The sequence below is a fragment of the Penicillium riverlandense genome (assembly GCF_028828495.1).
Source record: "Penicillium riverlandense strain IBT 135883 chromosome Unknown utg000006l_segment0_segment0, whole genome shotgun sequence".
NCBI lineage: Eukaryota > Fungi > Ascomycota > Eurotiomycetes > Eurotiales > Aspergillaceae > Penicillium > Penicillium riverlandense.
In genome coordinates this window covers 2328735-2351679 of record NW_026643197.1, presented here as the reverse complement: position 1 = coordinate 2351679, position 22945 = coordinate 2328735, and the positions used below count along the sequence as shown (strand labels likewise).

Below are 22945 nucleotides of genomic sequence, written 5' to 3'. Positions count from 1 at the left end.
TACAGTAGATTCAAAGCTTTCGGGCCTGGAGATGTTTTTTACACAAAATAATGTCTACACGGCATCGAATCACATTGGATCGTCAAATGTGTCATTAGATAATACTGTCATTATCCATAGCATCCTACTGGATGTTTTATACAGGGCATTCACCCGCGGGTTTGGGGGAGATGGATGATCTGCTGATCTGACTTGATGCACCACTACCCACCCATGCTTGCCCCTTTTTCCCTTTCCCGGTCCTTTTCCACGTCACCATTGACCACGGCTCCCCCTCTCTCCGCCGGGTACGTATCGCCCTCACCCGGAAAAGGTTTCCTCGCCCAGATCCTCTTCGCGTACTGATAAGCGTGGAAGCGCGGGTTCGTCAATGCCTGCCGCATAGCCGCCACATAGACCAGTACTTCCTCCCTGGTCCACGGGACGGGGTCTCCGAACTTGGTGAGCAGGTACATCGAGTAGCCCTCCATGCCGGCCAACCAATGCTGGAGATTGACAATGCCGGCCTCTTTGAGCGCTTTCCTCATCGGCCAAGAGCCGATGGGCCACTTTGCGTTCTTCTCGTGCACATCGACAAAGCCGGCCTTTTCGATCGAGGCGCGCATCGTTTTCACGATATTGAGCGGTTTGCCGAGCTTCTCGCCCGCGGCGAAGAATCGCGGGCCCCATGTGAAGACAATGTTATCCGGAGGGATGCTGCCGTCGTCGCACTCGCAGCAGATGTTCATTTCGATCTGTTCGAACCAGCCGCCCGGTTCGAGATTGTCGTAGGATTGCTTGTAGAGATCGTCCCATTCGGCAAGACTGAAGGCTCCGATGCCGTGGCGGATATGGATGAGGTCGAATTTCTGCCGCCACGTCCATTCCTGGAGCACGTCGTCTACTTCCAGGATGCAGTTTGGCGGCACCCAGCTCACAGGCGGGGGGGAGAGGTCGACGCCGCGGACGACGGCGTCGGGGAACAGATCGGCCACGTCCATCGCCCAGGAGCCCTTCCCTGTTCCGATATCGAGGATGTTTCTGGGCGCCTCCACGGGCGCGTAGTAGAGCGGGTTGGGCCGCTTGTCGCTCATTAAGAGGCAGGCCAGGTGTCCCACTTCGTAGGTCTCGAACTGTTGCTCGTCGGAAGGGCTGAAATATTTGGATCCCCGGAGGTTGGCGTATCGTCTGCCATTTTCTAGAAACCCCTCGTAGAGGGACGAGCCGATGGAGGTTGTTTCTGATTGCCAGTCATCGGAGAGATCGTAGTCTTCGGTTGAAGAGGCGTATGTATCTGCGGTGATCTCATTGTCGTCCATGGTTGATTAGGTGCGAGGAACGGCCGCAAAGAGAGACAGAGAGAGAGAAGGAGAGAGGAGGAGACAGGGATTCCCAAGAGTCCAAAAGTGTCACCGCAACCCCTTATATGTCAATAGGAAAGCGTCGCTAGACATGAATTGATCCAATCGGGGCATGCCCAAAGGGCAGGGAATCGGGCGGATGCACAGGGGAATAATCCTGCTACAGAAATGTAACAGCGCGTTTTTTTGTCTCTTGCCAGGATGAGCGGGCAAGTCGCGGTGGAGGTGGGGGAGGCCTTTTTGTATGAGGACAGCGACCCGAGGGAGTGGGAAGAGACCAAGCTCGAAAGCTAGATCGGGGATGATGCATGGACTGGCCGACCGAGTGCCACGCGCACCAATAGTGTTCCCGGCAGTTGGGGCCGAAGGGCTGGATCCAGACAAGTGAGGAGCCCGAGGGAACGGAACGCAAATGAAAGAACTCGCCTTTTTCCGGGCGCGAATTAGGGGTGAAGAGGAGGCGCGGATCTCCTGTACGTGTACTGTACAGCACTTTCCGGACAGAGTCCGAGAATCTGCTCCCAAGTCTATATTACTATTGTTATTGTTCTGGTGGGGGGCAGATTGGGCAAAGGGTTGAAGAAGATCATTATTCTTCAATCTAGGGCTAGAATCATGATCCCGCCACCGCCAGGGTTGTTTCTGCGTTTTTACCCATGATATTACTGCCTCGCTTGGGCCTCCAACAGGGAAAGTTAGGTCAGGCGAGCCGAGTAACTAGTTCGACGCGGGGGAATGTGGTGGATAATAGAACGCGGGTCGTTCCGCTGACAAGCACCACCGGCTGAAGATCACTAAGCTACATCCCGACGATCAGATATCCACATTAACCGAAGAATGGGTAAAAAGGATCAAATTCTTGAATGGAGAATATCATCATCATCACACTACATCCATCTAAGATAAACAAGAAGGAATAAAAAAAAAGGTACTCTGAAACCGGCAAAGAAGAAGAAAACACACAGCAGCCATCACACATCATCGCAGTCATGAAAAGCAAGCAGCAAGCAGCAACCCCAGCCATGGTGCACACGCACATTGCACATAAAACACCGGATCGTAGCAACAGGGAATCATATCACAGCGATTAACGGAATCAGAGCAGGAAGAAAATACAACAAGAAAAATAGCGCAAGTCAAGTCAAACGATCGAGATCGAGGCGTAGAGAGAATCTTGACATGGCGGATACATGTCGATCGAGATCGGAGACGGATGCAAGAAAGATTAAAAAGCAGAACAAGGCACGCTGGCAAATCTTCAAAGAGAACCAAACACCACGCTTGCGTTTCTCAGTTAGGCCATTGGTTGGGAGCCAAGTGCAATTCATGGGGCGTCGTTTCGTTTCGGTTCGTCTATGTAACTGAACGCTCGGAAATTGGGATATGTATTGTCGTCTCTTTTTTTGGGGTGGGCCGCCTTTTTGGTGCAAAGGCACGGTCCGGGTCATCTCCATAGTGTGACGGGTTGAAGCGAAGAAGTAAAATGGTTCCAGTGTCGGATGTCTTGACAAAGGGACAACTGGCAAACCAAGATGAGATTGGAAAGAAAGACGTAGTGAGCGGATCGCAGTTGATAGCGAGCAGAAGTTGGTCATTGTGGGTTTTCGTGGCAGCTTTTTCAAATGTTTTTGTGGTTGATTGTTGTGTTTGACGTTTGGGGCCACGACACTGTGCCCCGACAATCAAGGAAAGAAATCAGTCGACAGTGTAAGGAAAGCGGGTGAACTCGGATTATCAATATTGTCCAAAGACAAGAAAGAGGGCCGAAAGGACTGCTGCAATCGGGATTCACAGCCCAGCCAGTGTCTGTCCGGGATGAAATGACAACCCAACAAGTTCAAGTTCGCCAGCGGAGGCAAAGAAAAGTACCCCAAGTGGAAAATCGGCTGCCTAACACCGAAGCAGGTGCAAGACTTGAAAAAGAAACAAAGTCAAGACACCTATCAAAATTGGCGTTTTCTTCGGTATCCACAGAGTTTCATGTGGATGAACGGTTGCCGACAACCGCAGGGAAAGGAAAAAAAATAACCCATCACAACTTTCTTTTTGGGGGAAGTCATTGTGTATTGCTTTTGGTGGGGAAAGGGGGGGAATGCAAATGCTCGTCGTATGCCAAGAGCAACCAGGCACATGAGCATAGTCTCTTTCAACATATCGTTACAGTCGTGAGAAGTAAAAAATGGCCGTTGCTGTCGTAAAAGCTTGCAGAGACGTTAAAGAAAAAGCGCCCCGTCTGTATCTCGTTCAGGTCATTATGCAAGGCTTGGAAAATCGCGCGGAAATAAATCGATGGCACAAGTGGGAACGGAGTATTACAATGGTCGACAGCGGGGGGAACAGACGCAACAGCAGCTATCTGCGCGTAAAAGGCATGTTCAGGATCTGCCGGCGAATTCGCTCGGCGTCGGAAAGACCCTCCTCGGTGGGGTCGTACGGCAGTGAGCTCGAGGCCTTCTGCTGTTCCTGAATTGGGGACGGGTCAAAGGCGGCGAGGCTCTGGTAGGAGGGAGGACCGCCGCTGGAGAAGGGGTCGGAGAGCGAGGATGCATGTTTGATGTAGCGACCCGGGCCTTCACGACGCTTGAATCCGCCTTCGATGCGGAAGGGCGAGCCCAGCCGTTTGATATTCTCCCCGCTGAGGTTTAGCAAGGGGTTGTTGGTAGGCGGCTTCGTCACAGGAGTGGTCTCTTCAGGCGGGCAGGAGTTGAGCGACGAGGGAGGAGAGAAAAGCTGGTTGACATCCTTGGGGCTGACAGCGCCGGTAGTGGCCCCGCGGCTACGGATGCGCATGCGGCCATTGCCAATGTCTGCAACCTTGTTCTCGCGCAGATACATCTCCAGGCGGCGCCGGACCTCATCATCGGAATCCTTATCCTCCGGAACGTGGATTTCCGGGAGAGGAATCTCGTAGCCATCTTTGTTGAGAACCTTCTGTCCACTGTGGGCATTTGATCGCGACCGATGGCGAGGCAGATGGATAGTTTCGCGACGCGCGAAGGCAGCAAGCTCGTGCTCCCGGTCTTTCAAAGTCGAGGGACCCCAGGTACTGTAAGCAAAGGGAGATCCCAGGCGTGGGATAGTGGAGGCGCGTTCGACGTGAAGATTCTGGGGAGAAGTTTCGCTTGCATCGTACTCGACAACATTGAACACTGGGTTGTTGGATGACTCCATCTTTGGCTCCTCCGGCGCAACAGTCTCCTCGGCCAGTCGGGACAAGGGAGTGGGCTCATAAGGAGCAACCAAAGAAACACCAAGATCACGAGTGCCGTATGCCATGCAACCACTCTCGGCAAAGTCATGGGTGTTGGGCTCCACGGGGGCAATGAATGGCTGCGCAACAGGCTCGGGGCTACGCGACTGCATCATACGCTGATAATGCGGGGAGATGGAAAATTTGCGTCGACACAGTTGCTTGAGGCGTCTGCGGGTCGTAGTGTCAGACTTGGGCCACGTCGACTTGGCCACATTTTGAGCCGCCTTGGGTGTGGAGCTGCCGCTGCGGTCGGCCGACCTGATGGGCAGCGATTCAATGATGCGGAGACGTTTCTTCTCCCAGGTTCTCTTGGCACGACGAGCAACCCGGTGGGTGATGCCCAGCGGCGGAATGCTGCCCGGGGTCATCTTGAAGGGGGTGATAGTGGGGTCTTGGAGGTAGAGCTGATAGGTGTTCCACAGGTGATTGTCCATGTCTCGAGACCAGGATTTATCGCTCTTGCTCGGGCGCAGTTGAGATTGCTTCTTAGACTTAGTCGGAGACTCCATCTCGGGTTCCTTGGTCACCTCCCAAGGGAAGTTCTCGAAGATGTCGCTCTCGGCGCTCGTGCAGCTTCCTCCAATAGAGGGGCGCGATGCGAAAGTTTCAATGGATTCGATGGACGAGTCTGACATGTTGGAGCACACCGAACCAGGGCGCTCAAGCGTACTGGCTGGGGTCTGATCCCACGATGGCCACGGGTGTCCCGTGTCGCAGGACTCAAAAGGCGTCCCACGGATCTGCGCGGGGGGTGTCTTGAAAAGCATGCGCTGGCGAGGCGGCGCAAGGAAGCGCATATCATCGGTCACAGAGTCATCAGAAAAGGGCGCCTCCAATTCAGCGCCTGACTGGGGGATTTCAATGGAAGGCAAAGGCACATCCGACAAGCCCTGGAGCCGGGAGAGATCCAAGTCCATGCGCGCGCACACGTCGGTGCCCGAGCGAACTCGGACCCGCGGCAGACGGCAACTGGAGCTAGAGGGGCGTGGAGGCGGTGGGACATCGATATCGGTAGAGGTGCGTTCGGGAGTCCTCGGCTCTTCGTTGAGCATAGAGGGGAAAGTGAAGTTCTTGGGCAGCGTCCGCGAGAGCTGACGTTGAGCCATGGTGGCGGGTGTTTGCGGTCTTCAGCCGCCACAAGAGTTGGTCGACAAATGCGAAAGTGGAACTTGGGATCTGGTGGAATATCGCTACCACGTTCGGGGGTTGCCTTGTTGAGACGAGGTGATGTGGTTGAGTCGTCACAGAGGGAGAAAGGAAACAGAACGAGGGCGTCGACAGAAGGAAACAGAAGCAGGCTAGTCGTAGTCGTAGTATGTAGTAGTGATCAGGAGGATGAGCGTGGTTGAGGAATGCGCCAACTGAGTAGTGAGGTTCGATCACCGGGTCACATCTGCGGCTCCATCCCGGGCCGACGGACTAACTACCAGGCAACGGACGATTCCGTCATCACCAAACACCAGAGATACACAAATAGGGAAAAGAGGCGAGCGAAGGGGAGGGACTCGCAGGGGAGATGGGAGAGGGTTTGTGGGAAGCGTGGGTTGGCGAGGAGAGAGATAGGTTGGAGGAAGAAAGAGAAAGAAGAGAAGCTCAGGAAGAAGAGGAGAGAGGCGGGTGGTTGGGCGTGGAGGGAGTACCCGGTACCTGTGTGTGGGCGGGCCCGTGGGTGCTGGGTGCAGTACCGGGTACCTCAACGGCCCACCCAGCTGATCCTGCTAGTGCGCGACACTAAAATCCTGACAGGAATGCGCACAAGTCGAGACTGCAGACTGGCCTTACAGATCTTTACATGATGATATCCCTGTTTTTCTCTCTCTTGTGGCTATCGGTACGATCTTCTCCTGTCTTACACCAGGAAAACAAACCAACAAGAGGCTGGTGGCAGAGCCAGCCAACTCGCTCACCGTCCATTTAGTGACTTCGGCTAAGCAGTTGCTAGTTCCCACCACCACGCCATCCTTCCCACTGCAAGGACTGTCTGCCTCGCGGGATGTTTCACTCCACGCACGAGGTCTCGGGAGGCGCATGGAAAGAACTGTAAATACCTACCTAACGCAATCATCATGCCCAAGATTGATTCCCACCGGCTCAGCGGCACCGTAGATCATCCCATCCTTCACCGTTAGGCACTCAGGCCAGTCTGTCTTTTCGTTTGGGGGCCATGAGTGATGATCAAGTCGAATCTTGCCTGTTTCAGGAGACGCGACGCGTGTAGGCGTTGGGAGACGCGTCCGTGTATTTTACAATGCATTTACCGTATTGTCATGCAGGCCAGATGCCAATTGGTCGAGTTCGAGTCCACCGAGCCCTAACTACTCCAGAGTACAGGAGTAGGCATATTCATGGATATATTTGAAAAGCACACGGCTATAGCTAGATCACACTGAGATTATCTCCCAAATCACGCCCCTCCCAGACATTTGAGATCAATCTCCGGCGTCCTCGACCGGAACAGCAGCTCCACCGTCGGGTCCGTAATGGATTCCGTGCCAATCTCAAAGTTCTTTGGCCGCCCGCGATCCTCCTTAAATTTCCAGTCAAACTTGAGCAGCAGATGAATCAACAGGATCTTCGACTCGTTTGCCGCAAAGAACCGCCCAGGGCAGGCGTGGACGCCGTGCCCAAACGCGAAGTGATCGCGGGTCGTCGTCACCAGCTGGAACCGGTGCTCGTTGCCTGGCTCCTGCCGCTTGTTGTAGAATCGGTAGCCGTCGTACGTGCTCGCTTGCGGGTAGATACTATCCTCGCCCATGACGTGCGTTGACACGGCGATTGTTGCGCCCTTGGGGATCACGGTTCCGTCAGAGAGGGGGATGTCGGCCGTTGCGAGGCGGTTCAACAGGGCTGGAAGGATGATTGTTAATAGGGAACAAACTGAAATATGAGGGAGGGCCAAGCTGGCTAGACATACTCATGCCGACGGGGTTCACCCGCTGGGATTCCTTCATCACGCTATCCATCAACTTCAACTTGAGCAGGCTGGTCTTCTTGAACTCGCCGTCCTCGGCCGCCACGGCACAGATCTCATCGCGTAGCGGCTGGATGTACTGCGGATACGCGGCCAGGTCGTACATGATATTCGTGAGCAAGTTGGACGTCGTGTGGATGGCCGCCAGCGACAACCCGACCTGGGTGCGCCCCATTTCTATCGGCGTGTCGTACGCCTGGGACAGGTCGCGCATCCAGTCCAGGGCGTCGGCATGAGTGCGCGGCGGGTCCTCGGGCGGCAATGTGCCATCTTGGATCATGGCACGGTGCTCAACTTCCTGGTTGACGATTGACCGGGCCACGCGCAGATGCTGGCGGAGCTTCTGGGCCGATGGCAGGAACCAGTGCACCAGGGGTCGGAGGACCGAGGGCCACATGCGCAGCTCGCGGGCTGCGACGAATGCATCGATGGTATAGTTGACCGACACATTGATCCACTCTTTGTCCCGGCAGATCTTCTGGCCGAGGAAAACCAGAGAGGAGATGCGGGCTACCATGTAGGGCACATGATACGCAAAGTTATATGGCTTCCACTCTGAGGGAGAATTAGTGGTGGAACTAACTCGATGCCGCGGTGTGCAGGGACTTACCGTCCGAAGGGGGGAAAGTGTCGTTCAATGTCGCAGCTGTCTCCTTTGAGAGCGGGATGGTCAGGGACCCTTAGCCCTTGGTCAGTATATGGAAATGCTCAGTAGGTATGGGGACAATAATACCCAGTGCCTGGGTCAACTTGATACGAACGAGATCAGTGACCAATTTGCTCGTGTTCTTCTGGTGAAAGGCCTCAAACCCAGCGATGCGGTCCTCAAAGAAGTTCTGTGTACATCCGGTCAGCCATCAGCATTATAGGTAGGCCGTCCATTCAACGACATGCCTTGCGGTTAGCGCCCTCAAAGTCCAGATTTGGATGGCTTTTGATCTCGTCCATGTAACGCGGGTGCAGAATAATCAACGGCCGCGTGGCGCCCATAATCTGGAAGACATTTCGGCCCTAGCCAGCGTCAGCGGTCTCCTCCTACGTTTCTGGCGTTGGGGGCAATACCCGCGAGAAACCCTCGGCGATCAGGGCGCGGGCGCCCTGCGTGAAACGCGCCTTGGCCTTTTTGTTCGTCAAGTCCGACCACCAATTCTTGCCAACCAAGGGGACACGGCGGTAAGGGATCTCATCGCTCAAATCATCCCAGAAGCTCGACGCGAGGACTGCGAGCAGGGCGACAACGACGCCCTGGATGAGATAGGGGCTCTCGAGGACTTGGGCGAGGACAGCCATGGTGTGATAATAATGACAATAGGTGTTGTGAGAGAAATAAGAGAGGGAGAAAAAGTAAGCGGGATGACACGCATCAATATAATAATCTAGGCACAGGCCACACTGTGGGGGGCACTAGAGCAATTCGGATGTGGCATGCCGGCTTTACACAACGTATCAATGACTCCGGGATGAGTTAGTTCCGGGCGTATTGAAGGTGATGGGGGATCCTTGCCTGAAGGGGCAATTCAAGATCGAAGTGCAGAACCCACTCGGATCGGAGTGCAACATTTACCCGCCCATAAGTGCGGTGCCTTTGGTCAACTCAACCAATGTTTCATGTCAAGTACGCACCGTATACACTTTTGCAACTAACGGACTAGCCAACATTGGTTATTATTATTGTTGTAGCTAAGTTGCAGGATCAATATGCGCTTTGACCAATAGTTACAAAAGGTTACTAGTTACTTAATGAACGCCATTCCGAAACCTAATTTAGGTAGCGAATCTCCTCTATCTCGGTTATCTCAAGTTACTTACTGTACTACAATTTCGCTACTAGACTTTTTCGAAGGCCATTGTTGATGAAGAATAAAAAAGTGGAGAAAGAAAGCTTAGGCGCCCCGTCCCGTAAGGTGGGTAGAGCACAGCCACTCCACCACCGGCTGACATTGGGGCCCAAATCTAGAATCGGAAAGAGAAGCACACGAATCAGCGTGCGAAGCCCACCGCCTATACCGGTAGCCTCATTACGGTTTGCGTTCTTGTTTTTGACAATAGGCCTTTGGCATAGGGCCTAGACTCAATAGAAAGTATGTATACCTCTTCGTCAACCCGAACCTATAACTAGCTACCTTGCAGCATCCTTCAAATGAGCAAATATAGTGGGGTTGGAGTTCTTCCAAATCACTAGGTAGATAAAGTATAAGGTTTATTCGATCCATCGCCCGACATTCATCTAGACAACCTCCTTGGAGGCGATGATGTGGAGGAGGTTATTGAGTATATGAAACACGCCGCTGATCTCAACCAATGGTAAGACCTGTTACATACTGTATACTCGGCGGGATAACATGATATACCAGGTTTATCGAGGAGCCGACATCCCAGGACATGCCAAGATCCGTGCAGCCCTAAAGCCATACGGCATTGGCGTCGCAACTGGTGAACACATCAATAACCGGTTCGTGGCAAGCAGCTGCCCCAAGCAGACGCTCTTGACGCAGTGCAGTTAGACGCGTGCCGTCTAGCTTCTGTGAACGAGATCTTGGCCGTGCTCCTAATGAGCGCTAGGTTTGAAGTGCCCGTCCGTTGCTTCTCATTCTAGGGGCGCTGGCATGGTCCAGCTCTGATCGGTTGTTAGCACAATTGACTTTGTCGTGGTGTCTGTCACGAAGAGCATTTTAATGCACGGATCCTCTCCCCGAGGCCTTGAGGATCCGGCTGCGATCACTTCGGAGGAATATCATTTTGCTCCAGCGGCTTCCCGGTACTCTTTGAATGCCAAGTAGAGTGAGTGTTTTAAGTTTGAGTGTTCTAATGACGAATTTTGACAGTCCCTGGGCCAAACGATGTTGAGTGATCCATGGAGAGGGGAGCAAACTTCGTAATTTGAGAAATGATCCCGGCATTGAACAGCTCACTGTTGTACAGGGGACACAGAAGCTGGAATAAAAGTGAAGTACATCTAGACAGTCATTTCATTAGTATGCCTTCCTTCTACTTCTTGAGTGAGGCAGGATCCCTACAGTGCGAAAAGTATAGGCCTCTATATTGCACTCAACGGCCTCCACCTATGTATAACACACCCAGTGCCAAGCCCCCGCATGCGTCTTCCCCGCGTGACTGAGCTCATCTGCTCTGTGTCTCTTTCTTCTTCCCTGTACGACTGACTGACTTGGTTACTCTATACTTCATCCTCTACTGATACCCAACTAACAAATCTAAACATGGGCGACTACGGCCCCTCGGTGTCCACACGATCCACCATTGCCGGCATTCCGCCGCAACCCACCGCCGATGAGCACGAGATCTCCGTGCTCATCACCGGCTTTGGGGTTAGTTCTCTCTCCTCTACCTCTCTGCCCTGGATTCTAACAGACCAAAATTTAGCCCTTCAAAACAAACAACATCAATGCTTCTTATCTAATCGCCTCTACTCTCCCCTCATCTTTCACCTTCCCCTCCCCCAAGGGCGACTCGGCATCCCGCCGCGTCTCACTGCATGTGTACCCAACCGCCATCCCAGTCTCGTACAACACCGTGAAAGAACTCCTCCCGCAGATTCTAGACGAGTACTCCGTTGCACATGGCGGCCGTCGACCCGATCTGATTATTCACATCGGCATCGCATCTCCAAGACCATATTACTCCGTGGAGTCACTCGCCCACCGCGATGAGTACGTCATGACCGATATTGACGGTTGTGCGGGCTACGAAGCCGGTGAGAAGCGGTGGAAGGAGATGGGATTGCCGGAGATTCTGAAACCCGGTCCTCCTGCATCTGATTCGTCGTCCAGTTCCTCCATTGTTCTGCCGTATCCGCCCAACGAGCATTTCCTGGATGCATGGAAACTGTTTGCACCTGCAACGCTGGACCTGCGTATTTCGCAGGATGCGGGGCGGTATCTCTGCGATTTCATTTTCTATACGAGTATGTCGCTGGCGCTGCAGGAGGGCCGCGCGCGAAATGTGCTCTTCCTGCATGTTCCGAGCGCGAGTGAGGATGCGGATATCGAGCGCGGAAGGTCTATTACCCTTGCTTTGGTGAAGGCTATGGTGAGGTGCTGGATTGATGAGAAGAGTGATGCATACTTGTGAGAGGTGGCTTGGTGTGTTCATACTGCAGACCGGCGGTGGGCATGTTTCTGGAGTGGACTTGTTGTTGTTGGCATTTGCACCCGGTGTTGAACCAGATTTACCATATACATCTATATCCCCGAATTAACTGTTAATCTCTATATTTCCTACTCAATTCAGCCAAGTGAATACTCGGAAGATCAAGGTGTCACCGCCTGGCAGAATGACTTCCATGTCGATCACCATTCGAACTTGACCAAGTACATGCGTCACAATCAAAAAGCACACCCGTCATGGTAGACCAGCATCTAACTCTCACCGCACTCGTCGTGGGTATAGTCCTGCTAATCCCACTACTCTACACCTCCCAATTCAAAGGATGGATCCGCAGCGCCCAATCCAACACCGGACTTTTGTCACTGTTGCGACGGCGCCGCCCAACGCAATCCAGCGAGATCGTCTCATTGTACATGTACCCAATCAAATCCTGCCGCGGCTTCCAAGTGCAAGCCACAACTCTCCGGCAACACGGCTTGGATCTTGATAGACGCTGGATGCTGGTTGATGCGTCGTCGCGCGAGTTCCTGACTATCCGCCAGATCCCGGATATGACTCGCATCGGGACGGGATTGAGCGACGATGGACTGGAATTGGTAATTACCATTCCGAGGCAATCAATTGAGGGAAGTGAAAGTAGTCTGCTGCACACGGTCCGCATCCCAGCACACCCGTCCCTGGAATGGCTCGCCGCAAACACGACCCCGGCGCCGGTCAAGATCTGGGACACTGACACGGACGGGTATATCTACGGCGATGAAGTGAACGCTGCATTCTCTGAGTTTCTGGGGAGACCAGTCGCGCTCGCCTATAAAGGCCCAACGCCGCGTGTGCTGAAGGGGAACGGAAACCCGCGCATCCTGGGCCGAGTGCAGACGACCAACTTCCCAGACGTGCATCCCGTCCTCATAGCGTCGGATTCATCGCTGACGGAACTAAACACCCGCCTGCGCCGAGCGGAAGTCGATCCCATCACAGTGGAACGATTCCGGCCGAATATCGTCGTCCGCGGCGGAACGCCCTGGAGCGAGGATTCGTGGAAGTTGGTGCGTATCCACAGCCGTAATCCCGACAAGTCTGGGTCTGGGTCTGAGTCTGGGTCTGCGATTTCTGTGCCCATCGATCTTGATATCGTTGCCCGCTGTGCAAGATGCCAAGTGCCCAACGTCGACCCCGACACGGCATTTAAGCACAAGAAACAGCCGTGGGACACGCTGGTCTCGTACCGGCGCGTCGACGAGGGCATCAAATATAAACCGTGCTTTGGGATGCTGAGCGCGCCGCGTAACGAGGGCGTTGTCGAGGTGGGCATGCGGTTAGAGGTGCTGGAGGAGACGACGGAGCATCGGTATATCACTGGGTTTTGACTGTCCACTGGTGGGTGGGAAACCGTACATCCCTTAATGTTTGGTTGTCAGGTTGCATCTTCCGCAAGGATCAGCCCTGTGCCCTAGAGGTATGGGTATCGGCTCTAGCTCAGTTGTCGCATGTCCGGACTATGCGCGCAGGTGGCTGGACTTGCAGGGGTATCTTTTTTTGTTCACGACAGGGGTTCAAATCCGGGTGGTATAGTTTTTGATATTGATTTATTTATTCCCCCTCCGGAGAAGTATGCTTTGCTTTGCTTTTTACTGGTTTGTTCTTTTGTTGCCCCCACAGCAGTCGACAGATGATGATGAGTCTATTGTTTGTATGATGTATATAGCCAATGAGGTAACTAACATTTGATATGATATCCCATCTGAAAGAATACATATCCCCCCTCTTCGATAATATCTGTACAGATAAACAACCTTCGCACGCACCACCCACACTCAGTTCTTCAACTGCTTACTCGCCGACACACACCAATTATTCCACTCCGAGAAAAACGCCGGCTGAACATGGCACTTGGCGCTGCACAGCTGAGCCTTCCTCGTCTCCGCATATACATCCACCACGCCGCCAATAGCCGCCTTATCATGCGCAACAAGAGCCTTGACAACGAGCAGACTCGCCTGGCTACAGGCACTCGCATGCGCCGGCGGGGCACTGTGCGCCGCCTCCTTGTGCACAGCGCGCAGCAGCTCCCAGACATTTTGTTCCGCTTCGGCGTCCTCGATCTTCGGGACGGCGGTGCCCTTGCAGAGACGTGTGTACTCGCGCAGCACGGAGGTGGCCTTGTTGGCGATCTGCTTGACGGATGACCGGCGCGCGAGCCGGAGGAGAGGGAGTACGAGATCCAGCGCTAGTAGGCGGGAGTGGCACTTCTTGATGAAGATCTCTACCAGGTCCAGGACGCGGTTTTTGAAGTTGACCATGTTCTCGCGCGCGTCCTTTTTGTCCTTGTGTTGCGAGGTTACCTCGCGGCGCGCGCGGAACACTTTGACTAGCTGCGCGTCTAGCTCCTCCATCTCGTCGTCGTTCATATCTGCATCTGAGTCGGACTCGGCGGCTTGGAGGTCTTCGTCGGCGCGGTGGGTGCCCAGCGCAGCGGCGAGTTTGGCTTCGAAATCCAGGACTTCCTGGCCGTCTTCTTCGTCTTCTTCGTCTTCGTCCTCGTCCTCTTCGTCTGATGACGAGGCATCGGATGCGCCGTCTGCATCGACGACCTCGACGTCGCTGTCGGCTTCCTCGACATTGATCATCTCCACGTCGTCGTCGTCACTTCCATCTTCTTCCTCGCCGTCCTCGTCCCCGTCCTGTTCCTCGAACATCTCCTGCTGACCCGCCAGGCTCTCCTTGGCTTCCAGAATCTAGAGGGAATTGTTAGTCTATATACAGTAAGGTAAATACCAGGAAACATACCGAGATCAACGACTCCAGTCCATTCTCCGTGACCTGGTCCGCAAAAGCGCTAAACACCTGCTCGCTCATACGACGGAAGAGCTGCGACTGTTTCGACGCAAAGCTCAACAGGATTTCAACCAGCGCATCCGAGGCATCAGACGTATCCCGCTTCTTTGTATCGCTGTCGCCCATGAACTTGGTGTAGCAGAACTCCAACTCATCCAGCATGGAGACGGCATCCGCATCGCCACTGTAGACCTGGAGAATGGTCATGGAGTATAGAAGCTTGAATGCCGCGGTGCCAGAGGTTTCTCCTTTCTTCTCCTTGCTCGAGAGCTTCTTCAGTGCCTTGAATGATGTCTTCACGGACTTCTGTAGTTTGTCGTCCATGACGATGGTGAATTTGCCATATTCTCCAGACTTGACCGCCTCGCGGATCTGGCGCACAACGGCATATGGCAGAGTCGCGGCGTATTTCCGTGTGACGATCAGACTGTTCAGGCCGGAATTGATGCGGTTGCGGAAGAGTTCCTGCGTCGACTGCGCAAGAGCAGGCTCTGGAGTGGCTTTCCCTTCGCCGCTATCCAGGAAGTAGCCGAATCGCACGAAGATGGACAGGATCTGCTCCAAAATGCCCTGGTAGTCATCCTCAGAGGAAACCTTTGATCGCACGATGGCAAGGAGCAGGCCAGCTAGGATCTGGCGAAGGGATGCGGCGGTTTTATCGTCGGTCGTGCCTGGTCGCTGGATGAGCTGCTCGAACAGGGGGACAATCTCCTGCAAGGCAGCTTGGTTTGCATCGGTCACGGTCTTCTCAATGGTCTTTGTCTTGGTAGCCTGGTCGAAGTTGATCGCTCCGCCCGTTCCCATCAGGCCATGCACGGCTGCCGCAGCGAATCCGGGCTCTTTCGCCACACGGCCCTGGATCGCTTTCGAGGCCTTGACCGCCATGCGATGCAAGTACCGGTCCTCCACGGCAAGCTGGTTCATCAGACAGCGTACGAGGTTTTTTGTGAACACATGGGAGGCCTGCTGCGGTGTACCGTCGTTGAGAACTCTGACGAAGAGAAGGAAGCCCCAGTACTTGCGCTCGTCTGACGAGGCAGAAGCAAATAGCCCATCTATAAAAGGATTAGTTTCGGAAAAGAACCAAGACACCGGGGAATACTCACTGTCAACAACTTCAGTCCAGAGATCAACGAAACTCAGACGGGAGGACTTGGATTGCTTCGACTTGGAAGAAGAGGCATCACTAGCCCGCGACAAAACCGCATCCCAGGCGAAGTGAAGCTTGGAATTCCACACGCCTGAAGATTTGGCGTTATTCGCTTTGCTCTCACCCTCGGACTCGCCACTAGAAGACTCTTTCATGATTTTGGAGAGATTGTTCCGCTCCTTCGTGTCCAATGGATCATCATGTTTCCAGACCTTGCTGGGGAAATTGGCATTGGGAAACATGTCCTTTGCGGCCAGCCAGATGGCAATGCCCTCCGGCGACCGCGCTAGATCATGCGAGCACAGGCGCTCCAGCGCGGCATCCACAAACTTGCCATCCACCTCGCGCGCCGACAGATCGTAGACACACCGGTAAATGATCCAGCCGCATTCTTCGCGGATCCAAGGCTTTTTCTGCGCGAGCTCAAAGACGAGATCAAGGGCCTTGGTCCATTCGCTAAAAGGCACGGAGGGCTGGAAGAGGACGGCGGATTTGATAATGGCTTCTGCGCCGAAGAGACGGCCGAAATGGTGATCGCGTTGTTCCTATTGTGGAACGCAGTCAGTACCATTTCCGCCATTGAGTTACGTGTCAACACAAACCTGTCCGGACTCGCCGCCAGTGGCATTCGACTGCACCTCCCAGATCTTCAGCGCGTCCGATAGACCAAACTGCGCGGCGTCTCTGGTGGACGAGAAAATCTGCGTCAGGACCTCGGTCAAGGCGATCGAGAAGCCAATGCGCGCTGCTTTGCGACTACTGCAGAGGCCACGAAAGAGGCGCTGCAGCACTTTCTGGATCTGGTCGTCGGCCGGGTTCTTGTCGGGGGTGAACTGAGACACGAGGCCCTGGGCGGCTTTGAGACGGATCTCATCTTTTTCGCTGGCGAGGTCCTCGTAGATCTCGACCAACTTTGTGTCGACGTTTCCGAGTTCGAGGCGCCGCTTCTTGGACAAGGGAGCCATTATGCGTTTGTCTTCAATACAATATTGTTGCTGCCGTCAGAGTTACTTTCTTTTTGGCGTCCGGAAAATTCAAGAGGCGGTGACTGAGTCGGGACTAGCGTGGAACCGATAAGCTGATAAGCATGTCTGGGGAGGATGAAGACACAAAGGTGCCATTGATGTGATTTACTGGGTATGTTTGGGTTGATTGGATGGTAATAAGTATGGTTTCTCTAGAACTGTGTGGTAGTGCCCTTGAGCGTTGTAATTATCTGTCTCAGTGGAGGATATCCACTGTGTATATACTTGAAGGCATGGATATATATCTCTGAATGCAACTATGAGTCTTGTCCCATTTGGTTATTTTGAATTACTACCAAGCTACTGATTCAAATGTAGAAAGAGACAGGGTAAATAGTCTGTTGATTCATTCATATCCAAAAGAAACATTTTCCATTTACTGGTCCTCCGGCTGTGCGACCGCCATTTATTGTTTGACACTTCCTACTGTACACAGACACAGATATTCGCCGAATTGGCGAAACTACTGGTAGGTAGGGTACAGCAATTATTCAATTGATAGATAATTTCGTTTATTCTGTGCGACCATGACCTACCACAGTGATGTATCCAAACTACATAACTACGGCTCCAGGCAACCACTGGAGCCTCATGGACAGTGCGTTCCGTCCAAGCCACTTAATAACACGCTCGGGGGGAAGAGTAGCCCCGTGTGGGCTGTCACCGTGGATGACGGCACGGAATAAGAATCAATAGTGCAGTTAGTGCTCTATAGTTAGCAATTTGACAAATCACCGAGCAAGCCAGATCGACAGTATGGGTAATTCCAATACAGACGACATTACGGGCTCGCGCATCGGCTTGTTTACAGGATCGCGGGAGAGAGCACAACATCTGACATCAGATCACAGGGCAGGACACGAGATGTGATGACCCCGCAGCGTGCGAACAGGTCCGCTCGGCTACACGCGCCAGCTGACTGGTGGATGGCATACACATGGCCGATGGATCACATCATCGGTGGAGCCGATCGGGGCTGGCCGAGGGGGAGACCGATGCGTGCAGTGGCCTGAAACGAGGCGATGCAGCCAGGGTCCCAAAGAGGAATTATCAAAACAGTCAGAGCACGCGTGGGAGGAGTATTCCTCGCATCCTTTGAGGAAGAACTCTTGGTGTCCTTGGATGAGTCCAAGGAGTCGACAGGCGTCCAGCCCGCCGCACAGACGGCAGACAGCACCATGGTGATGCATTTCTGACGTAGCCCCACGGACCAGGATGGGTTCTCGATCAAGTTTTGACCAGTTTCGACGCGTCGAAGATCAACCAGTTCTTTGTTGACGCCTCCAGACATCGGGGATATCAGACCGACCCTGATCAACGCAAGCCGGCGTTTCATCCGATCGGGAGGGAGGGGCATCGGGGACTCAGCAGTCAGTTGTGGGGTGCATAAGCGGACGAGCTGACCGCGTCGACTATCACGGGTGGGACACTGGGAGGCTTTGTTTACCGAGGCCGCGGAGGACGATCGGGGATCAACAGGGCGCGTACAACGAACGGTGGGTTTGTCTGTGATCAAGTGTGCCCATCGTCATGATCATTGGCGCCAATGATATGGCCCTCTGGTTCAATTGAATGAGTCTTTTCTTCCTTGGTGACGTCGAGACTCCAGGACAATCATTGTGCCAGGGCCCTCCATTGTTGTGATGATTTGGCCCCCATCATCAGTGTCAATGACTCGCGAAAACAGAGCTCAGCCACGAGGCTTATCCAGTCGACGAAAGACTCGAAAGGTTGTGAAGTGTCTCTGTTGCTTTCCTCGGGGTCAGACCGAGACCAAATGCTGGAACCCCCCTGTGGTCCTGTGGAGATGGGAAGGAATTAATAGCCGGTAAAACATCGACGACAGGGATGCTCCATCCCTTCCATCGTAAATAATGAGATAATGAAACGTGCCTTCCTTCCGCCCTTGATCCGCAGGAATGCAAGTAAGGGCAGCGGCGCATTATTCTTTGATCGTTATCGCAAAAGCGCCGTGACTTACTACGCAAGAATGGATCTGATTCTATGCCTCGATGCTACGGAGTGCATTGTTAAGATGAACGAATACTTAGAAGACGGTTCTATTCTCCGGAAATTCTTCAACTCCTTCAGATCATCACAATGAACCGGACGGACCTGTACCGTCGAATGTATTTTCCTATAGAGATCTGGAGACAGAACATGCCTCGCGGCCAATCAGTGGCGCCCCGGCGGACGGCAAGTAGCTATTTTCCCATTTGTGCTTATCGACCCCTCTCGTCTTTCCCTCCCAAGGGAGGGATCGTCAGGGCCGAGTTGCACTGTTCCATTCATTTTTTTCAATGGTTTCTGGCCCGATACCCGTTTGGGTGGACCGAGAATTGTGATCTGGCCCGGTAACCGGACCGTGCTTTTCAATGAAGTGACGTTGCGATGCAGTAACTACTGGGCCTGGTCGCATGCTGTCATTGTTCTGCTCTGAGCAGGACCTTGCATTGGCCGATCCCTTGAGTGACTCGCATGAACAAAATAACCGGGACCGGCTCTGGAATTTTTTTTTTTTTTTTTTTTTTTTCATTGGATGGAGCCCCCAAGTGGAGATTCGGCTCCTAGGCTCGATCTGGCGGCGTGTTTTTCAGCTGAGCTGGTGGCCGGTTCCTTTGGTGACGGCACGGGATGTTTGTGAGACGAGTCAAAATTTTCATTTTGGTGGATACGAGACCCATCCGCCAGCTCGGGAGCTGAGGCTGTGGATTTTTTTACTTTCTTTTTTGGTAAGTATGGTTTGAGCGTGTATAGACCGACACCCTGCATCGGGTAGGGCAGTTAGGGTGTGCAGACAGAAGCAGTCCCTCGCTGATTTCCCCAGAAATTGAGCAGCCAGGGATAGACGAAAGGGCCAGCGAGCACATGGCCAAGAAGGAAGGAATCTTCAGCCAGCCCGGCCAGGAATGGCCAGTCTGGGCGCTGATAGGCTTTGCGTTGCTGAGCAGCGCGTAGTGTGAGCGACGGCGGCAAGGGAGCCCGGGCAACGGTGGGAGGGATGGGGGGCCGGCCATATCGTGGGCATTACAGCCCCTGTGGGAAGCGCGTGCGCAATAATCGAGACAGGCACTAGTTGCTCGTCGTCCATGCCAAGATCGGAGCTGGCAAGTCGGAGGTGACGAAAGGCAGGCAGGAGTTAGGGCTAACAAAGGTACTTGCGGCTGTACTATGGATAGGCAGGCCCGGCAGGTACCTCAATAGTACCGTGACCGTAGTACGACCATACCGGATCGTGACGATTGTCTGTAATCTGGAGATCCTCCCCACTCGGCGTTGCCATTGCAACAGCCATCCCTTCAGCTTCACGACCTCTTTTCTCTCTCGTGTTCTTCTCATTCTTCTCTTAACTATCCTCTTGCGGAGTTCAAGTGCCTCGTTCTTCCTCCACCTTTGTTCCTCCACCACCAATTCTCCGTCCCACCCACCTCCCCCTCGACCTCCCCGCCGCCTTCCTAGCTCTCGGCCCCCGCGAGAGTGAGCACCTGAGGAACTCGACCTTCCCCTCCTGTCATCATCCCTGTTCTCCCCCCGGACCTGGCGATGATCCTTTAGACTTCCCCTGGCGAGATCAAGACTCTTCGGTTGAAGGGTCTGGGACCTGGGTTCGTTTCTGGTCTGCCGGACGCCTTGGTGACGGAAGAATTCGGTATTGGGAGACCCGCGGACTTGTAGAACAGCGTTGGCTTGGTCACTGGGGAGCGGTGATTCGCCCCCAACTGTGTCTCCGATATCATCATGGAGCACTCGTCTCCGTTGGCGGCCATGCAGCCTCCCTCGGTCATGTTTGGACACTGCTTTCGCACCGATAGTCCCACCTCGTACCCGTCGTTGGGGGGATTCGGCGCCAATAGCTTCAACTTCAAGGACCTGTCCATGAAGAAGTCTGGCCCGGATTACTTCAACATGAAGCCCATTCGGGGGTCTTCCCCGACGGCGAGTTTGGCGGCGGACTTGTCCCAGAACTTCCACATTGATCAAAGGTGCGTGTGGCTGCCTTTGTTCCGTTTGATCGGGCAGACAATGGCTGATACTATCTCTAGCCCTCAATTGGCAACGCCACGACGGTCTTTGTTCACGTCAAGTATGCTTGGACAAGCCAATGGATGGGGTAAGCACGTTTCTTTGATATGACTGCTAGGCAGCACATTGATTGAGGATCATAAGTAGACAATGTCATGACCACTCCTCCGCTGCCATCTTCATCCCCGGCCCCCGCTATGGACGTGATGGAAATGTCTCCGTTGCCGCACAAACCTGCCTACATCATCACCACGGAGGTCGGACTGCAGTCGCCTACTCCGGAGGGCACCCCCATGGAGTCACCGGTAACTTCGGCTGTGCCGAGTTCTTTGCAGGAATCGCCTATGGAAGCTCTGGAGCCTTTCGAGTAAGACATGCCGTTGATTACGAGGGGTTCCTTGGTCTAACTGTGAATAACCTACAGGCGAAAGCGTCCTACCTTCCCTCGGCCCAGTCTCGCCAAAAGCAAGGCCCAATCCTTCCAGCTGGGGATGAATCAGCCTTCGCCCGAGAGCAAGGCGCCCCCATTTCGATTTGGCACCGCGGCAGGCAAGACGTCGTTGAGCACGTCGACTTCGCTGGAGGACATGTTTGGTGACTCGCCTCCCCATGAACGACCGGCTTCTCGCAACCAGCCGTCCACCCATCTGGCACCTCCACGGCTTCGGCCACCATTTCACCATGCTCGTAGCAGTGGCTCCCCGGCCCCCAACTCCATCCGTAAACCTTCACACCCCTTGATGCGACCCCGCAAGCAGTGCCGGCGCTCGTTGAGCATGTTCGAGCACCCTGCGGACGTCATGGCAGAAAAACAGGCCAAGGTACCTACAAATGCACCCCTTCAGTCCATCAGTGACATCCAGAGTTCGCCCAGCTGCAAGCTGCCATGCTTCATCCCTGAGGATAAGGCGGACTCTCTGCCTCGCATTGAAAAAAGTGTTCTGTTGGAGGTTATGGATGGAAAATTCAACGACCAATTCGACCAGATCATGGTTATTGACTGTCGGTTTGAGTACGAATATGAGGGTGGCCACATCAATGGAGCCTTGAACTACAACGACAAGGAGAAGCTGGCCAGCGAGCTTTTCCAAGCCGCCAAGCCGCGGACGGCTTTGATCCTGCACTGCGAGTACTCGGCGCATCGGGCACCCATCATGGCCAAGTTCATCCGTCACCATGACCGGGCCGTCAACGTGGACTCGTACCCGCACCTCACTTACCCGGATCTGTACATCTTGGATGGTGGCTACAGCGCGTTCTTTGCCGAGCACCGTGCTCTGTGCTTCCCTCAGAACTACGTTGAGATGAGCGCCAAGGAGCACGAATTCGCGTGCGAACGTGGTCTGGGCAAGGTCAAGCAAAGGTCCAAGCTGAACCGCGCCCAGACATTCGCCTTTGGCCAGCACTCCCCTCAGATGGAGGATAGCCCGACTGGCCGCTGCCGGCTCGGCAGTAATGAGCGGAATCGCTTCTTGGACTCTCCCTTTTCCGCAAGTCCTGTTCCCACTCGGTCTCCAGGCCGCCGGATGTTGTCTTATTAAATGGATGCTCTGGTGACGTTGCTCTATGGCGCCTCGGAATCATTTTTTATCATGTTTTTGGAGCGGGTGTTTTGATTGTGGCATTTCCCCCTTGCCTTTCTGGTGGATGTTTGATGCATTCGCATTTTCTTTTTTTTTTCGCTTGTCATTCTAGACGAATTGACGCCCCCAACCATTGGGAGTGATTGTCTTTAGCGTTAGCGCCGGCTTGCCCGCTGCGCCCATGTCGCCTGGAGCTGCTCAGCGCGTGAAGTGCTCGCGCTTGGACTGACAGTGTCATGTCTTTTCCGATCTCTTTTGATATCCGACTCTGATATCGTTCGTTCTTTGACGACTTTTCTCTCATGCCGAGTACCAACGATCCGTTGACTCGATTGGGCCTGTGCCTTGTTTTTTCTTGACTTCTCTTCGCGTGGTGGCCACCATCACCTGGCCCACATGTCATTTGAATGACCGACACTGGGATACACCCTTTGATGACCCAGTTTCCGACCCGAGACTGTTTTCGTTTCCTATGTCTACGACCTTGTTTGATTTCGATTCCAAAACCCGCATGATTTTTGGGCTTAATACCCAGCGGCTTCTCTTTTTTCTTCTCTTCTGGGCTTCGCCACGACCGATCCGCCCACGATGATTTCGATTAACCCCCCACATTCTGCCCCAACCATCTGGCATCTTCCTT

The 22945-nt window shown here is 53.8% G+C and overlaps 9 protein-coding genes across 9 annotated transcripts; 4 read left to right on the top strand and 5 right to left on the bottom strand.

Moving 5' to 3' along the window:
• Window positions 1–203: 203 nt before the first annotated feature.
• On the bottom strand, window positions 204–1298 carry N7474_007162 (uncharacterized protein; the record flags this gene model as incomplete). The annotated part of the gene is made up of 1 exon (XM_057198572.1): window positions 204–1298. One exon carries the CDS (start codon window positions 1296–1298, stop codon window positions 204–206), a length of 1095 nt encoding a protein of 364 aa, XP_057052012.1.
• A 2394-nt stretch (window positions 1299–3692) lies between these two features.
• N7474_007161 (uncharacterized protein) lies at window positions 3693–5699 on the bottom strand (the record flags this gene model as incomplete). Its single annotated transcript, XM_057198571.1, has 1 exon — window positions 3693–5699. The coding sequence occupies one exon, from the start codon at window positions 5697–5699 to the stop codon at window positions 3693–3695; it is 2007 nt and encodes a 668-aa protein (XP_057052011.1).
• A 1298-nt stretch (window positions 5700–6997) lies between these two features.
• Window positions 6998–8854, bottom strand: N7474_007160 (cytochrome P450; the record flags this gene model as incomplete). Its single annotated transcript, XM_057198570.1, has 6 exons — window positions 6998–7440; window positions 7508–8119; window positions 8175–8243; window positions 8298–8400; window positions 8459–8575; window positions 8627–8854. 6 exons carry the CDS (start codon window positions 8852–8854, stop codon window positions 6998–7000), a joined length of 1572 nt encoding a protein of 523 aa, XP_057052010.1.
• Window positions 8855–9865: 1011 nt separating this feature from the next.
• Window positions 9866–10344, top strand: N7474_007159 (L-galactonate dehydratase; the record flags this gene model as incomplete). The annotated part of the gene is made up of 3 exons (XM_057198569.1): window positions 9866–9868; window positions 9919–10016; window positions 10197–10344. The coding sequence occupies 3 exons, from the start codon at window positions 9866–9868 to the stop codon at window positions 10342–10344; spliced, it is 249 nt and encodes an 82-aa protein (XP_057052009.1).
• Window positions 10345–10782: 438 nt separating this feature from the next.
• N7474_007158 (putative pyroglutamyl peptidase type I) lies at window positions 10783–11653 on the top strand (the record flags this gene model as incomplete). Its single annotated transcript, XM_057198568.1, has 2 exons — window positions 10783–10890; window positions 10946–11653. 2 exons carry the CDS (start codon window positions 10783–10785, stop codon window positions 11651–11653), a joined length of 816 nt encoding a protein of 271 aa, XP_057052008.1.
• Window positions 11654–11925: 272 nt separating this feature from the next.
• On the top strand, window positions 11926–13056 carry N7474_007157 (MOSC domain-containing protein; the record flags this gene model as incomplete). The annotated part of the gene is made up of 1 exon (XM_057198567.1): window positions 11926–13056. The coding sequence occupies one exon, from the start codon at window positions 11926–11928 to the stop codon at window positions 13054–13056; it is 1131 nt and encodes a 376-aa protein (XP_057052007.1).
• Window positions 13057–13503: 447 nt separating this feature from the next.
• On the bottom strand, window positions 13504–16639 carry N7474_007156 (DNA-directed DNA polymerase POL5; the record flags this gene model as incomplete). Its single annotated transcript, XM_057198566.1, has 4 exons — window positions 13504–14424; window positions 14477–15579; window positions 15631–16219; window positions 16277–16639. 4 exons carry the CDS (start codon window positions 16637–16639, stop codon window positions 13504–13506), a joined length of 2976 nt encoding a protein of 991 aa, XP_057052006.1.
• Window positions 16640–17648: 1009 nt separating this feature from the next.
• Window positions 17649–17990, bottom strand: N7474_007155 (uncharacterized protein; the record flags this gene model as incomplete). The annotated part of the gene is made up of 1 exon (XM_057198565.1): window positions 17649–17990. One exon carries the CDS (start codon window positions 17988–17990, stop codon window positions 17649–17651), a length of 342 nt encoding a protein of 113 aa, XP_057052005.1.
• Window positions 17991–20437: 2447 nt separating this feature from the next.
• nimT (putative tyrosine protein phosphatase MIH1) lies at window positions 20438–22263 on the top strand (the record flags this gene model as incomplete). The annotated part of the gene is made up of 4 exons (XM_057198564.1): window positions 20438–20682; window positions 20743–20810; window positions 20870–21089; window positions 21147–22263. The coding sequence occupies 4 exons, from the start codon at window positions 20438–20440 to the stop codon at window positions 22261–22263; spliced, it is 1650 nt and encodes a 549-aa protein (XP_057052004.1).
• Between the last annotated feature and the right edge of the window lie 682 nt (window positions 22264–22945).